The sequence below is a fragment of the Acartia tonsa genome, chromosome 13 (genome assembly GCF_053477335.1).
Source record: "Acartia tonsa isolate MP-2025a chromosome 13, ASM5347733v1, whole genome shotgun sequence".
Taxonomy (NCBI): domain Eukaryota; kingdom Metazoa; phylum Arthropoda; class Copepoda; order Calanoida; family Acartiidae; genus Acartia; species Acartia tonsa.
In genome coordinates this window covers 43,967,965-43,984,571 of record NC_137272.1, presented here as the reverse complement: position 1 = coordinate 43,984,571, position 16,607 = coordinate 43,967,965, and the positions used below count along the sequence as shown (strand labels likewise).

The 16,607-nt window shown below is 33.7% G+C and overlaps 1 protein-coding gene across 1 annotated transcript in view; it reads right to left on the bottom strand.

Moving 5' to 3' along the window:
* Positions 1 to 9,541: 9,541 nt before the first annotated feature.
* The window catches only part of LOC145303789 (uncharacterized), a 63,081-nt gene continuing 56,015 nt past the window's right edge, over positions 9,542 to 16,607 (bottom strand). Inside the window, exons 17-18 of the mRNA XM_080145400.1 lie at positions 13,318 to 13,401; positions 9,542 to 12,332 (exon numbers count right to left, since the gene is read on the bottom strand). Coding sequence (XP_080001526.1) covers positions 12,102 to 12,332; positions 13,318 to 13,401 — 315 coding nt within the window. The 3' untranslated portion in view covers positions 9,542 to 12,101. The remainder of the gene's footprint in view (positions 12,333 to 13,317; positions 13,402 to 16,607) is intronic.

The following is a 16,607-nucleotide window of genomic DNA, read 5'->3' as shown; positions in this document are numbered from 1 at the left end:
GCATCATTTTCAGTTCAATTGTTATCAGGAATTGAGGGGAAAATTATTCTATAAAATATACTGGTACTCAAAGTTTTTTATCGTCAATTCTCCTATCCCCTAAGACCTTAAAGGGATAAGAAAATGGCCGATAAATTGATGCACATTCCCAATGATTATAAACAAAATTTCCCCTTCTGTAGTTTACAATTATTGGTTTAAACGTTTCGAAACTCAACTTGATAAACTAACTAATTAAAATTCAATAAAAGACCCCAAAGTTGTTAAGGAAACGAATAAGAAAAAGTCAGTATAAATCTTTGGGAGCTATTGTAATAAACAGCCAAATGTCCCCAACTTCCCTAATTTAAGTAGTAAAGCTACTCTATAATTTTCAGATTAGAAGATAGTCTTTACAAGTCATTTTATTTTTTTATATGCTAATTTTCATCTTTTCTAATCAGGGAGAAAGGAGACATTCGACTGTAAATTACACTGGTACCCAAAGTTTTATAATCATGTTATATTAATCGCTCAATTAAAAACTTGGGTACTTTTATTGAATGTTGATTGTTTGGTTCCAAACTTTTGAACCAACAATTTTTAGGTTCAGTAATTTTGTTAATAATCATTGGGGATGTATATAAATTTATCATCCATTGTCTTATCCCTTAAGATCCCTGATACTTATGCAAAAGCATAAATATAAAATAAACCATTCTGAATTCCTAACTGTTGTTTCATATTGTTTCATATTGTAATATTGTTTATCATAATTGGGGATGTATAAAAATTTATCCTCTATTGTCTTATCCCTTAAGATCCCTGATCTTATGCATAAACATAAATATAAGATAAACCATTCTGAATTCCTAACTGTTGTTTCATGTAGTTTCATATTGTAATATTGTTTATCATAATTGGGGATGAATATAAAATTATCCCACATTGTCTTATCCCTTAAGATCCCTGATCCTTTTGCAAAAGCATAAATATAAAATAAACCATTCTGAATTCCTAACTGCTTTGCATGCTGTTTCATATTGTAATATTGTTTATCATAATTGGGGATGTATAAAAATTTATCCTCTATTGTCTTATCCCTTAAGATCCCTGATCCTTATGCATAAACATAAATATAAAATAAACCATTCTGAATTCCTAACTGTTGTTTCATGTAGTTTCATATTGTAATATTGTTTATCATAATTGGGGATGTATATAAATTTATCCTCTATTGTCTTATCCCTTAAGATCCCTGATCCTTATGCATAAACATAAATATAAAATAAACCATTCTGAATTCCTAACTGTTGTTTCATGTAGTTTCATATTGTAATATTGTTTATCATAATTGGGGATGTATATAAATTTATCCTCTATTGTCTTATCCCTTAAGATCCCTGATCCTTATGCAAAAGCATAAATATAAAATAAACCATTCGGAATTCTTAACTGTTGTTTCATGTAGTTTCATATTGTAATATTGTTTATCATAATTGGGGATGTATAAAAATTTATCCCTCATTGTCTTATCCCTTAAGATCCCTGATCCTTATGCAAAAACATAAATATAAAATAAACCATTCTAAATTCTTAACTGTTTTTTATTTTGTTTCATATTGTAAAGACCGGACAAATTCTAACTTCTAAACAAATGAACATAAAAATGTCAATTTTAAAGATTTTATTGAATTTTAAAAACTGGCAAGCAAAATAGGTATATAACTATTAGATTATTCAATAAAATCGCCGCCAGCCTCAATCACCGCCCCCTGAACCGCCCGCAGGCCCTGGTCACCATGTCCCTGTCCAAGCTGGCGAATTTCTACTTGATGGTGGCAATGAGGGAGGTCTTTGTTGTATAGGCACGTCTATTGGTGCATACTTCAAAGTAGCCCCAGGCTCAAAAGTCCATTGAATTAAGATCGGGCTGCTGGGAGGCCCCATTTCCTTAGGAACGTGAGTAACCGCAGGATCCAAATTCACCCAACTTTAACGCTACCCTTTGACAAGGAGGCTCTTTTTTGGACCACAGTTGAGCTGGAACGACGTTCTATACCTTTTTGGAAATGGCATGAAGATTCAGCTAGGGTTGTCAGCACAATCCATAGTCTAAAATGAGTTCTAAATGGATCTCGAGAACCGAGAAATTTTCACGATTTCACACAATTTTTGACATCTTAAAATTTGTCACGTTTCACTTTGCCGGAGTACTACAGCCAAGCCACTTTAGATAGAGAGCTCTAGTCTTTTCTAGTGTCTTACTTATGTATCTAACAGTATCCCCAGCAAGTTGCATAACTCTACCTCATCTACAGATAGGCTGAGATCCGATTTAGTGGGCCCTAGTCGAGGATCCAGATTATTCCACCGGCGCATTTCGAATCTGCCTTGTTAAACATACGCGCGGCCAGCTCGGAGTACGAGCCCATCTTCATCCAAAGATTTTTTTTGCTAAAAGGTAATTACCTAAGCTTTTTATAGTGGGGTCAAACGTCCTGATTGGTCAAGTAGTTTTGGCGCTATGGCCGTTTAAAGTTTGTCCGGTCTTATTTGCCCCACCCTGTAAATATATCCTCCATTGTCATATCCCTTAAGATCCCTGATCCTTATGCATAAACATAAATATAAAATAAACCATTCGGAATTCTTAACTGTTGTTTCATGTTGTTTCATATTGTAATATTGTTTATCATAATTGGGGATGTATAAAAATTTATCCCTCATTGTCTTATCCCTTAAGATCCCTGATCCTTATGCAAAAACATAAATATAAAATAAACCATTCTAAATTCTTAACTGTTTTTTATTTTGTTTCATATTGTAAAGACCGGACAAATTCTAACTTCTAAACAAATGAACATAAAAATGTCAATTTTAAAGATTTTATTGAATTTTAAAAACTGGCAAGCAAAATAGGTATATAACTATTAGATTATTCAATAAAATCGCCGCCAGCCTCAATCACCGCCCCCTGAACCGCCCGCAGGCCCTGGTCACCATGTCCCTGTCCAAGCTGGCGAATTTCTACTTGATGGTGGCAATGAGGGAGGTCTTTGTTGTATAGGCACGTCTATTGGTGCATACTTCAAAGTAGCCCCAGGCTCAAAAGTCCATTGAATTAAGATCGGGCTGCTGGGAGGCCCCATTTCCTTAGGAACGTGAGTAACCGCAGGATCCAAATTCACCCAACTTTAACGCTACCCTTTGACAAGGAGGCTCTTTTTTGGACCACAGTTGAGCTGGAACGACGTTCTATACCTTTTTGGAAATGGCATGAAGATTCAGCTAGGGTTGTCAGCACAATCCATAGTCTAAAATGAGTTCTAAATGGATCTCGAGAACCGAGAAATTTTCACGATTTCACACAATTTTTGACATCTTAAAATTTGTCACGTTTCACTTTGCCGGAGTACTACAGCCAAGCCACTTTAGATAGAGAGCTCTAGTCTTTTCTAGTGTCTTACTTATGTATCTAACAGTATCCCCAGCAAGTTGCATAACTCTACCTCATCTACAGATAGGCTGAGATCCGATTTAGTGGGCCCTAGTCGAGGATCCAGATTATTCCACCGGCGCATTTCGAATCTGCCTTGTTAAACATACGCGCGGCCAGCTCGGAGTACGAGCCCATCTTCATCCAAAGATTTTTTTTGCTAAAAGGTAATTACCTAAGCTTTTTATAGTGGGGTCAAACGTCCTGATTGGTCAAGTAGTTTTGGCGCTATGGCCGTTTAAAGTTTGTCCGGTCTTATTTGCCCCACCCTGTAAATATATCCTCCATTGTCATATCCCTTAAGATCCCTGATCCTTATGCATAAACATAAATATAAAATAAACCATTCGGAATTCTTAACTGTTGTTTCATGTTGTTTCATATTGTAATATTGTTTATCATAATTGGGGATGTATAAAAATTTATCCCTCATTGTCTTATCCCTTAAGATCCCTGATCCTTATGCAAAAACATAAATATAAAATAAACCATTCTAAATTCTTAACTGTTTTTTATTTTGTTTCATATTGTAAAGACCGGACAAATTCTAACTTCTAAACAAATGAACATAAAAATGTCAATTTTAAAGATTTTATTGAATTTTAAAAACTGGCAAGCAAAATAGGTATATAACTATTAGATTATTCAATAAAATCGCCGCCAGCCTCAATCACCGCCCCCTGAACCGCCCGCAGGCCCTGGTCACCATGTCCCTGTCCAAGCTGGCGAATTTCTACTTGATGGTGGCAATGAGGGAGGTCTTTGTTGTATAGGCACGTCTATTGGTGCATACTTCAAAGTAGCCCCAGGCTCAAAAGTCCATTGAATTAAGATCGGGCTGCTGGGAGGCCCCATTTCCTTAGGAACGTGAGTAACCGCAGGATCCAAATTCACCCAACTTTAACGCTACCCTTTGACAAGGAGGCTCTTTTTTGGACCACAGTTGAGCTGGAACGACGTTCTATACCTTTTTGGAAATGGCATGAAGATTCAGCTAGGGTTGTCAGCACAATCCATAGTCTAAAATGAGTTCTAAATGGATCTCGAGAACCGAGAAATTTTCACGATTTCACACAATTTTTGACATCTTAAAATTTGTCACGTTTCACTTTGCCGGAGTACTACAGCCAAGCCACTTTAGATAGAGAGCTCTAGTCTTTTCTAGTGTCTTACTTATGTATCTAACAGTATCCCCAGCAAGTTGCATAACTCTACCTCATCTACAGATAGGCTGAGATCCGATTTAGTGGGCCCTAGTCGAGGATCCAGATTATTCCACCGGCGCATTTCGAATCTGCCTTGTTAAACATACGCGCGGCCAGCTCGGAGTACGAGCCCATCTTCATCCAAAGATTTTTTTTGCTAAAAGGTAATTACCTAAGCTTTTTATAGTGGGGTCAAACGTCCTGATTGGTCAAGTAGTTTTGGCGCTATGGCCGTTTAAAGTTTGTCCGGTCTTATTTGCCCCACCCTGTAAATATATCCTCCATTGTCATATCCCTTAAGATCCCTGATCCTTATGCATAAACATAAATATAAAATAAACCATTCGGAATTCTTAACTGTTGTTTCATGTTGTTTCATATTGTAATATTGTTTATCATAATTGGGGATGTATAAAAATTTATCCCTCATTGTCTTATCCCTTAAGATCCCTGATCCTTATGCAAAAACATAAATATAAAATAAACCATTCTAAATTCTTAACTGTTTTTTATTTTGTTTCATATTGTAAAGACCGGACAAATTCTAACTTCTAAACAAATGAACATAAAAATGTCAATTTTAAAGATTTTATTGAATTTTAAAAACTGGCAAGCAAAATAGGTATATAACTATTAGATTATTCAATAAAATCGCCGCCAGCCTCAATCACCGCCCCCTGAACCGCCCGCAGGCCCTGGTCACCATGTCCCTGTCCAAGCTGGCGAATTTCTACTTGATGGTGGCAATGAGGGAGGTCTTTGTTGTATAGGCACGTCTATTGGTGCATACTTCAAAGTAGCCCCAGGCTCAAAAGTCCATTGAATTAAGATCGGGCTGCTGGGAGGCCCCATTTCCTTAGGAACGTGAGTAACCGCAGGATCCAAATTCACCCAACTTTAACGCTACCCTTTGACAAGGAGGCTCTTTTTTGGACCACAGTTGAGCTGGAACGACGTTCTATACCTTTTTGGAAATGGCATGAAGATTCAGCTAGGGTTGTCAGCACAATCCATAGTCTAAAATGAGTTCTAAATGGATCTCGAGAACCGAGAAATTTTCACGATTTCACACAATTTTTGACATCTTAAAATTTGTCACGTTTCACTTTGCCGGAGTACTACAGCCAAGCCACTTTAGATAGAGAGCTCTAGTCTTTTCTAGTGTCTTACTTATGTATCTAACAGTATCCCCAGCAAGTTGCATAACTCTACCTCATCTACAGATAGGCTGAGATCCGATTTAGTGGGCCCTAGTCGAGGATCCAGATTATTCCACCGGCGCATTTCGAATCTGCCTTGTTAAACATACGCGCGGCCAGCTCGGAGTACGAGCCCATCTTCATCCAAAGATTTTTTTTGCTAAAAGGTAATTACCTAAGCTTTTTATAGTGGGGTCAAACGTCCTGATTGGTCAAGTAGTTTTGGCGCTATGGCCGTTTAAAGTTTGTCCGGTCTTATTTGCCCCACCCTGTAAATATATCCTCCATTGTCATATCCCTTAAGATCCCTGATCCTTATGCAAAAGCATAAATATAAAATAAACCATTCGGAATTCTTAAATGTTGTTTCATGTTGTTTCATATTGTAATATTGTTTATCATAATTGGGGATGTATAAAAATTTATCCCTCATTGTCTTATCCCTTAAGATCCCTGATCCTTATGCAAAAACATAAATATAAAATAAACCATTCTGAATTCTTAACTGTTGTTTCATGTTGTTTCATATTGTAATATTGTTTATCATAATTGGGGATGTATATAAATTTATCCTAAATTGTCTTATCCCTTAAGATCCCTGATCTTATGCATAAACATAAATATAAAATAAACCATTCTGAATTCCTAACTGTTGTTTCATGTTGTTTCATATTGTAATATTGTTTACCATAATTGGGGATGAATATAAAATTATCCCACATTGTCTTATCCCCTAAGATCCCTGATCCTTTTGCATAAACATAAATATAAAATAAACCATTCTGAATTTTTAACTGCTTTGCATGTAGTTTCATATTGTAATATTGTTTATCATAATTGGGGATGTATATAAATTTATCCTCCATTGTCTTATCCCTTAAGATCCCTGATCCTTATGCAAAAGTATAAATATAAAATAAACCATTCTGAATTCTTACTGTTGTTTCATGTAGTTTCATATTGTAATATTGTTTATCATAATTGGGGATGTATATAAATTTATCATCAATTGTCTTATCCCTTAAGATCCCTGATACTTATGCAAAAGTATAAATATAAAATAAACCATTCTGAATTCTTACTGTTGTTTCATGTAGTTTCATATTGTAATATTGTTTATCATAATTGGGGATGTATATAAATTTATCCTAAATTGTCTTATCCCTTAAGATCCCTGATCCTTATGCATAAACATAAATATAAAATAAACCATTCTGAATTCCTAACTGTTGTTTCATGTTGTTTCATATTGTAATATTGTTTATCATAATTGGGGATGTATATAAATTTATCCTAAATTGTCTTATCCCTTAAGATCCCTGATCCTTATGCATAAACATAAATATAAAATAAACCATTCTGAATTCCTAACTGTTGTTTCATGTTGTTTCATATTGTAATATTGTTTATCATAATTGGGGATGTATATAAATTTATCCTCCATTGTCTTATCCCTTAAGATCCCTGATCCTTTTTGCATAGACATAAATATAAAATAAATCATTCGGAATTCTTAACTGTTGTTTCATGTTGTTTCATATTGTAATATTGTTTATCATAATTGGGGATGTATATAAATTTATCCTCCATTGTCTTATCCCTTAAGATCCCTGATCCTTTTTGCATAGACATAAATATAAAATAAATCATTCTAAATTCTTAACTGTTGTTTCATGTTGTTTCATATTGTAATATTGTTTATTATAATTGGGGATGAATATAAATTTATCCTCCATTGTCTTATCCCTTAAGATCCCTGATTGTTATGCAAAAGCATAAATATAAAATAAACTATTCTGAATTCCTAACTGTTTTGCATGCTGTTTCATATTGTACATTTATATGCACTAGGTTTATCCTTATATACAAGTAACATGATGTCTCTCTGTTTGTTTGTCTGTTTGTCTGTCTGTATGTCTGTCTGTTTGTCTGTCTGTTTGTCTGTCTGTTTGTCTGTCTGTTTGTCTGTCTGTTTGTCTGTCTGTTTGTCTGTCTACAGAAGATCATCCAGTGTCTTCGTTTGGATGCAGTCGTTCTTATTTTTTTCAATTGTATCAAAAGCTATATTAAAGTCAAAGTAACACTAATTAGGCATCTTGTTACACTGCACTGGGAATTTAAAAACTTACGTCTTCGAAAGATTGTAACGATATGTGAATTACTTGGCGGCTATTTATGATAGACGGCTGTATTTTTGTGTGAGAATTTCTCATACCAAATGCGCATCCAGTATACAACTCTCTCGGGTATGGTTCCTTTTGTGGCAACGCCTCTTAAGGGGCATTTTTTCGTATTTTCACTGTAGCTTTTCTCCATTTCTAGCCCCTGCGGGGCCAATTGCCTAACCCCGCGTGACAATCACCTAACCTAAAATAACCTATCAAAAGCGATTGTAAAATTACGATGAAGGGCCCCTTAAGAGGCGTTGCCACGAAAGAAACTAAGCCCAACTCTCGTTTACCGTTGGTCTGTCGGTGATGAAATATAGAAGGGAAATTAAATTACTCATCCCTAAAAAACTGTTTTACGGGGTGGTGGGAAACCAATTAACATTTAAAGACATAAATATTACTCAACCAGTTTATTTGTAACTTTGGATTGAAACAATTGCAAAAGGCTTTATTTTATATCACTCTGTCTTTTAGTTAAGTCAAAATTTAGATTGTAAATAAAGCTATATTGTAATCTTTTACTGTGCTGTAAATATATACATTATACATTTATAGTAGAGCAAAAAATGTTTTTTTTGAATTCTCAATAGTTTCATGTTTTTTTTCTCAAAACGTTTACACTTTTTTGAGGGTTATAAAAATTTACTTTATGTTTTACTGTTCCCCCCCTTGCCTCCAGCATTTAGGGATTTTTTTTATCAAGCTTTCATAAAATTGTGAACTTAATACGTTAAGGGATCTTAACAGACAAACAAAAAAACGACTAATTAGTACAAAAGGATGATGTACAATTTACCTGAAGGCGAGGGCTAAACTCTGTAACAGATTTAAAAGGTTCATAAAAAGAAAGAAACTATTTTGTCTAAAACAAATTTTGTCCCAAATAAAAAAAACTTTCAAAAAATTGAATATTGTTTTAAAATACAAAGCTTAATAGAAATTTTGGTGCTTGCTTACATGTGAAGACCGGAGCACCGAAACCCCCCCCCCCCGCTTAGTTTTAACAAAAATAAAAAATAAGGGGGGGGGGGTAGTTTTTTAATGTCTGGAAAAAACTACCCCCCCCCCTTATTTTTGATTTTTGTCAAAACTAAGCGGGGGGGGGGGGGGGGTTTTCGGTGCTCCAGTCTACCACATGTAAGCAAGTACCGAAATTTTAAGACGATATAACAGAACAAAATTTGTGTATGTTTGTGATTAATACTTTGAAAGCAAAGTAACAGTCTATGACTCTGCCTATCTGTACTAAAATATCTCACTAACTTCTGAACCGATATGGTTCTCATTTAGAATGTTGCTCCTCATAGGTTCTGGGAAGGTTTATATCACTATTTTGGGGGAGTGTACTACCAACCTTTGAAGTGAAATCGCCCTAAAAATATATTCTTTGTTTCTTTTATAAACTATATTGGCAATGGGAGTCAACTCCCCCCCCCCCTCCCCCAAATAAGTTTTTTAGGGGCGTAGCCGCTAGTAAATAATAAAAAGATAATTTCTTAATTTATTTCATAATGTTACATGTTTTTAATAAATAAATAAAAGATAGATTTAACATTAATAATTATAGTTTATTTTTTACAATATTACAACAATCAATCACAAAATTAGTAATCCATAGTAATAATTTCATATTTCATATAATTAGAGTCAATCCGTCCGTAACGTACGTCCGTAACGGTTAGCGCTTTTAGTTATTTTAGGCATGTTAGAATTCAAACTTTACAAGATGATTCCTGTATCAGTTAGGTATGACCTAGAAAGCGCAGCAACTCTGTAATCGTTACCAGAAAGTCCATACGTCCATTTAAACATGCTTACTTACTTTTTTACTACAAATTTTGGATATTAAAATTATCCGATTCATCTGATATTTGGTATACTAGTTCCTATTACAACAAATTATAATTTTATAAGCCAAGCATCTCTGTAATTAAGTCCTAAAAATGTAAGTATGACCATAAAGAATATCACGTAATTAAGCAGTTTTGCAACAAATTTACTTACATTTTTGTTTATACTTATACATTAAAAAACTGCTAAGTGTTAATGTTCATTCGTCCTTCAAATTCAGAGCTTCGCTTTTATTGATGTTGTTATCTAGTTTTTTTAATTTCATATGCTTAATATATCAAGTTAAAACTAAGTTCAGTTTCAATGTCAGAAAAATATCAAAAGTTAACATTAACCCATTCCACAAAATTGATAAAGAAAAAGCATAGTTTTTTACCGCATCGTATTATAGACATAGAACATTAAAAAGAAAAATTATTAGATTAAAATAATTTTGTTAGCCCCGAGGGGTCGAAGTTCAGTTCTAGACTGGTATCAATTTTATGACCTTTATTTTGTTATTAATGAGAAGTTGTCTGTGATACGATACGAGACTGGTTCGAAGCCGTACTGGAAAATAAATACTTTTTTTACAATGGGCTAAATCCTATAAAATTTGCTAGGCTAGCCTTACATAGATATAAAAGAATATTAAAAGACTTAGGAAACTCAGGTATCTAAAGGTATAAGACAAAGGCCGATAAACTGATGTACATCATTAATTATGATACACAAAATTACCCCTTCTGTATATTTAAATTACTTTTAAAACGTTTGAACACTCAACTCATTGAAGCATCGAAACAAAATTCACTAAAGTCCCCAAAGTTGTTAGGCCAACGAATAAGAAAATGTTATTAAAAACCTTTGGGGACTAGTGTAATAAACAGCAAATATTCTCCCATGTGGATGTGGAGCAAGTTTTTATACTGAAGCTCTTTATAGTGCCTATAAAAAAAAGACAAATAACCAATGATAGGCCGATACACGGACTAAATTACCAATGGCAGGCCAGAATACATTTTAACTGACCAATGGTAGGCCATTTTAATAGGCACTATAAAAAGCTTCTTTTTTAGAATTCTTTAATCCTTTATATTGGGTTTGGTTTGTTGTCAATTATTTGGAGATTTAGTAGAAAAAAAATAAAGTTTTTTTCCACTTTATACTTTACTAGTGGCTGCGTCCCAAGTCTCTAAGCGCTTTCTAAAGGTGGTAGAAAAATAGCCCAAACGCAATCTAAAGTTTTATTGTAAAACCATTCTAAGACCTATGTAAAGCTTCCCTGTAAAGGAGAACTGAATCAGATTATTAGTTATTGAAACTAGACAAAACAACATTTCTATTTCATATTATAATAAGATACCTTTCCTAAAACATATTAATATATATTTAGTTGAAGTTAAAAGAAGAATAAAGGTTCGACAACCGCAAAAAACTTATCAGTAACTCGCCCTAATTGTATGCACCTTAGGAAATAAATATTATTATTATTATTATAATTTCGCCGACTTAAATCTGCAGTAAACCACAGGACCCTTCACGCTGCCAAACCGCTCTAAAAGATTTTTATTGGCGGCTGCTAACCATGGTTAAAAGTTTTCCTATGATAAAATAGATATATATCGAAGATAATATATTGTTTATAATCACCCAGAGATCTAAAGGGATAAGACAATGATGATACACAAAATTATCCCTTCTGTAGAATAAAATTAGTGATTGAATCGTTTAAACACTTAACTTAAAAACTAACCAATCAAAATTTAACAAGTCCCCTAAGTTGTTAAGTGAAAGAATAGTAATATGTTATCATAAAACTTTGGGGACTAGTGTAATAATCAGCCCATTGTCCCTTCCTCTCTGATAATTCCCCCATACCTTACTACAAAATAAATAACTAATTTGATAATACATTATTTAATACAAAAATAAAAGTTAAAGATAAATTAATACTTTTTAAAAATACTTCAAAATTCTAACTTTATAATTATCACGAAAATTTTTCAGTTTTTTTTACATTTAATTCATAATAATAGTAGGTATATATAGTTATTTTGAAACAATTTATAATATATTTATTTGATTAAATGTTCGTTATGGTAATTTGGTCTCTTAAAATCACATGTCAAATGGCGCGAATCAATAAAATGTTCAAATGCCGCGCACATGTTTTTTAATCAACTTTCGCGCCATTTTTAATTTGTGCGCTAATATTTTAAACCAATGGTTGCTGCTGCAGATCCAGGCTGAGGGGAAGCGAGTTGGCAGCAGCGGCCGCCGTTAGGCAGGACAGAGGCCCTCCCGGGGAGGAAAAAACCGGTTCTGAGGAGGGGCTGGGGTGAAGGAGGGGGGCGGAGGAACAGCTGTTGATGTGTAGGGGCGCAGCAGTGGGAAGGGGGGAGGCGTGCAACATCTCTGGGCTTAGTAGCAGGTCTGCAGGGGAGCTCTGGAATATAGATAAATATATATATAGATTGATACATAGATAGATAGATAGATAAGACATACACAGAGACAGACAGACACAAAAACATACAGAAAGAAAGACAGACAGAAATCAGTACAGACAAATAGATTGACAGAAAGACATACAGAAAGTCAGTAAAAAAGGATAAACAGAAAGACAAACAGACAGACATACACACTGATATAATATTTTATCTCAATATTAATGAATAAATTTCAGGTTGAGGTTTAGGCTTGGCATTCTGTTCATCAATATATACAGGGTGTTTTTTTAATGGGACAAAAGTATTGCTTAACATAACCCACTTGCCATGGACAGAGATTAATAATCTATATCTTAATTTCTTCATTGGGTTGGGACATTTTGTATAAGAAATTTTTTTTGGCGATTTTCAACAAATTATGCCTTAAAAACCGGTTTTTCCAAAGTACCCATTTTTGGATCATGACCAATTTAAAGAGTGTGAAAAAATGCGTGTAAAAATTAAATTGCGCGGCTTGTGTTAATAGTAGAAAAATGTTACGCATACCGTTAGACTTGTCATAAACTCTAGTTTTTGGAAATATATGCATCATATTCATGCTATTTGTAGTATAGAAACTACGTTGGTAAATGTGAGAAAGGTTGAAAAGTTTTAAGTAAGTTGGGACATTTTACCACGTAGCTCCTAAACTATACGTAACACAGGAATATTTCTTAAACACCCAAAAACTAGAGTTAACGAATTCTAATGATATGCATAACATTTTTATTAACACAAGCCGCGCAATTTGAATTCTAAAAATGCACGCATTTTTGCACACTCTTTAAATTGGTCATGATCCAAAAATCTTCCAAAAATAGGTACTTTATAAAAACCGGTTTCTAAAGCATTATTTGTTGAAAATCACTAATTTTTTTTTCTTATTTGAATTCATCTAGATAGATAGATAGATATATAGATACCAGATAGATAGATAGATACCTCAATGTTGATGAATGAAATCTCTGGCTGTGGTTTGGGCTTGGCATTCTGTTCATCTATGTAAAACTCATTTTCTTCATCCCCCTAAATCAAAAAAAAGAATTAATTATTAAGCAATATAATATTTCTATGGTTAAAACTTTATTATTTGGTTCAAACTATCAGTGTCCAAACTTTGTAACCAATAATTCTACTTTACAAAAGGGGTAATTTTGTTTCTCATCATAGGGGATGTACAACAATTTATCTTCGATTGTATTATCCAATAAGATCACTGAAAGATATTTACAGTCTTTTCTCTTTATTTTTGTATCTATGTAAGAACATATAAAGTAGTAAAGATTTTTTGCATGAATCTTAAAATTTCTATTCTGATTGAGCTCTCTTTTTTAGGTAAGCTTCACATAGGTCCCGTGATAGTTTTAAGGTATTTATTTTCAGAATTAAGCATTTTGAAAGGTTTTTTTCTATTTTTTCTTCCCTTACCCCTCCCATAGATTCTAGTGGCGCAACCGATTTTGATAAAAAAAAAGTTTTTAAAAAATGATTTTCATAAAAATTGCTAGTGTTGGATAAAATGTAGAATATTGTTAAATTGGGCATGTGGAAATAGAAAAGGTTGAAGGAATGACAATTCCAGGGATCTTAAGGGATAAGACAATGAAAGACAATTGGATGTATACCCTTAGTTACTATAAACAAAATTACCCCTTAAGTAGTAATTTATGTTTGTCCCAACTAATCAATATCAAAGTACCCAAAGTTTTTAAGGCAAGAAATGAGGGATGGTGTTTATAAAACTTTGGGAACCAGAATAATTTTCAGTCCAAAGTCCCCTCCCTCCCTGGTTAATTATATGGTGTGATATCATTTCTGAATAAAACCTTGCTATCAAACTGATTTGACCAACAATTTCTTCAGCATAAATCTATTATAAAAGTTAGATTTTTCCAGTTTTTTTTCCCGAGCTGGATCTTTAAATCATTTTAGTGGTGAGCCAGATCGGGGTGAGCCAACTTTCCACCAATGAGAGCACAGCATTTTATGAAATGCCGCGCTGTGATTAGCTGAATTTCGGCTCACCCCGATCTGGCTTACCACTAAAATGATTTAAAGATCCAGCTCAGTTAATATCTATCTAACATCTGAACCAATTAAGTTCTCCATTTAAGTGAACCTTCACATAGGTCCCTGAATGGTTTAGGATTACTCTATTTTTTAATCTAATTACTGGTCTGGTTTTAGTCTATTTTCCCTTAGACTTTATAACAACGTTTAAAACCATGTTATCTTCTTGGTTGGGCCCAAAACTGTGGTTATCTTTTTTTGAATCTTGATTGATTAGCTTAAAACTAGAAGACGTCAAACTTTTCAACCACTAATTATCAATTTATCGTTTTTTTTGTCAAACTCCTTAAGATCATTAATTAAAGAGCAAATCGTTTTCTGATATATAAACGTTTGCAATGATGAAGAGGGGACATTGGGCTGTCTATTACACTAGTCCCCAAAGCTTTATAATAACGTTTTCTTATTTGTTGCCTTAACAACTTTAAGGACTATAGTGATTCATTAAGTTGAGTATTTAAACGTTTCAACAACTTTTTATCATCATTGGGTGATGTACATTAATTTATCGTTCTTTGTCTTATCCCTTAAGAGCCTCTGGTTTTTATGCAGTAGTGATAGCGAACCCTAATACCATTTTATGTTGAATTTTCTGACACTTCTATGAATCACATTTGTGGATAGGTAAATGTAAGATAAAACAATCTTCCCTCAAATTTTAAGATATGTCCATAGGTGATTTAAGGTTTTTACATTCGACATTACATTTTCTATTTCCTACCCAGCAAAAAAAATGCGGTTTGATCGCAAATTTTCGCGAATAAATCGCGAATTCGTAAAAAATGGAAGGAAGGGGTGGTTGGGGGTGTCTCACCCCCAGGAAAATAGCCTAAAACTACCACAGGACCAGTAAGTACATTCCCTGAATAGTAGAATCCGATTGGTGCAATGGTTACCAAGATCTTAAGGGACAGACAGACGGACGGACGGACGGACAGACAGACATCGTTCTACTTTGTATTATAGTAGTTTTATGAGCAGGTTTGCTTAACATCTAATTGGTCTTGCTTGGGTTTAACAAACTTCAGTGTCCAAACATTTCCACCAATAATTTAAATCTAAAGATATTTTGTATAGTATAATTAGGAATCGTATTACAAAGTAGCATATTGTATTTTTTTACTGCTAAGAAAGAGCATATTATATTTGGCAACAAATTTTTATTTGATCTAATCATCCTATTGATCTGATTTTTGATATGTTGATTTCTGGGACAACAAAGTGTAATGTTATAAGCAAAGCAACTCTATAGTCAAGTCCTAAAAAAATGTAAGTATGTCCATATTATGTCCTGTATTAAGCAGTTTTTCAACAATTTTACTTACAATTTTGGTTCGACTCTTATACATTTATATTCTGATTATTCAGTTCAAACACTATACAAAGGTTAATGTCCGTTTGTTCTACCGTTTCAGTGCTTCGCTTTCATGGATGTTGTCATCCTTGTTTTTTTCTAGATAAACTATCCATTCGTCCCCACAGAGAATGATGTCAAATAGTTCGATTCTATTCAGGGATCATAGGGGATAAGACAATTGATTTACATACATTAATTTTTATACATCCTTCATTATGATAAACAAAATTACCCCTTCTGTATATAAAAATTATTGGATTTTAAACACACTCGTTAGGATTTAACCAATTATAGTTTATTAAAAGTAACAACAAATTTTTTAGCCAAGGGGATTATTAAACATTGGGTATCAGTTTATTTCAAATTCCAATGTCCGCTTCCTCCCTGGCTTAAATTCGACGTAATCATACCTAAATTTTATTTGTCAATTTTTGACGTAATTCAAACATTAGCAATGCAATGTAAAGAGTGAAAAATAATGTCATTAAAAAATCCTTATCATTTTATAAGTGAAGCTACGCTGTGGTTCTGTCTCTCTGTCTGTCTAACACCCCATTTATTTCTCCATTTATAATTTAATCCAATAAAATAAGGTAAAAAGTTGAAGAGAACAAAGAAAAGCCTCCTTAAGAGGCTAAGGAGGCTAAGTGTCAAGCCATTTGCCTGCTAGCTAAAAATACCATGCCAATTTTTGTTCTTACTGGTTTTTTTTCAAGTTTTGCTAAAACTTTTAAACCCCCCATTTTACCCCAACAAATTTTTTAAATGCTTTACATAACCCCCTTAAATCTTTGAAACCACTCAT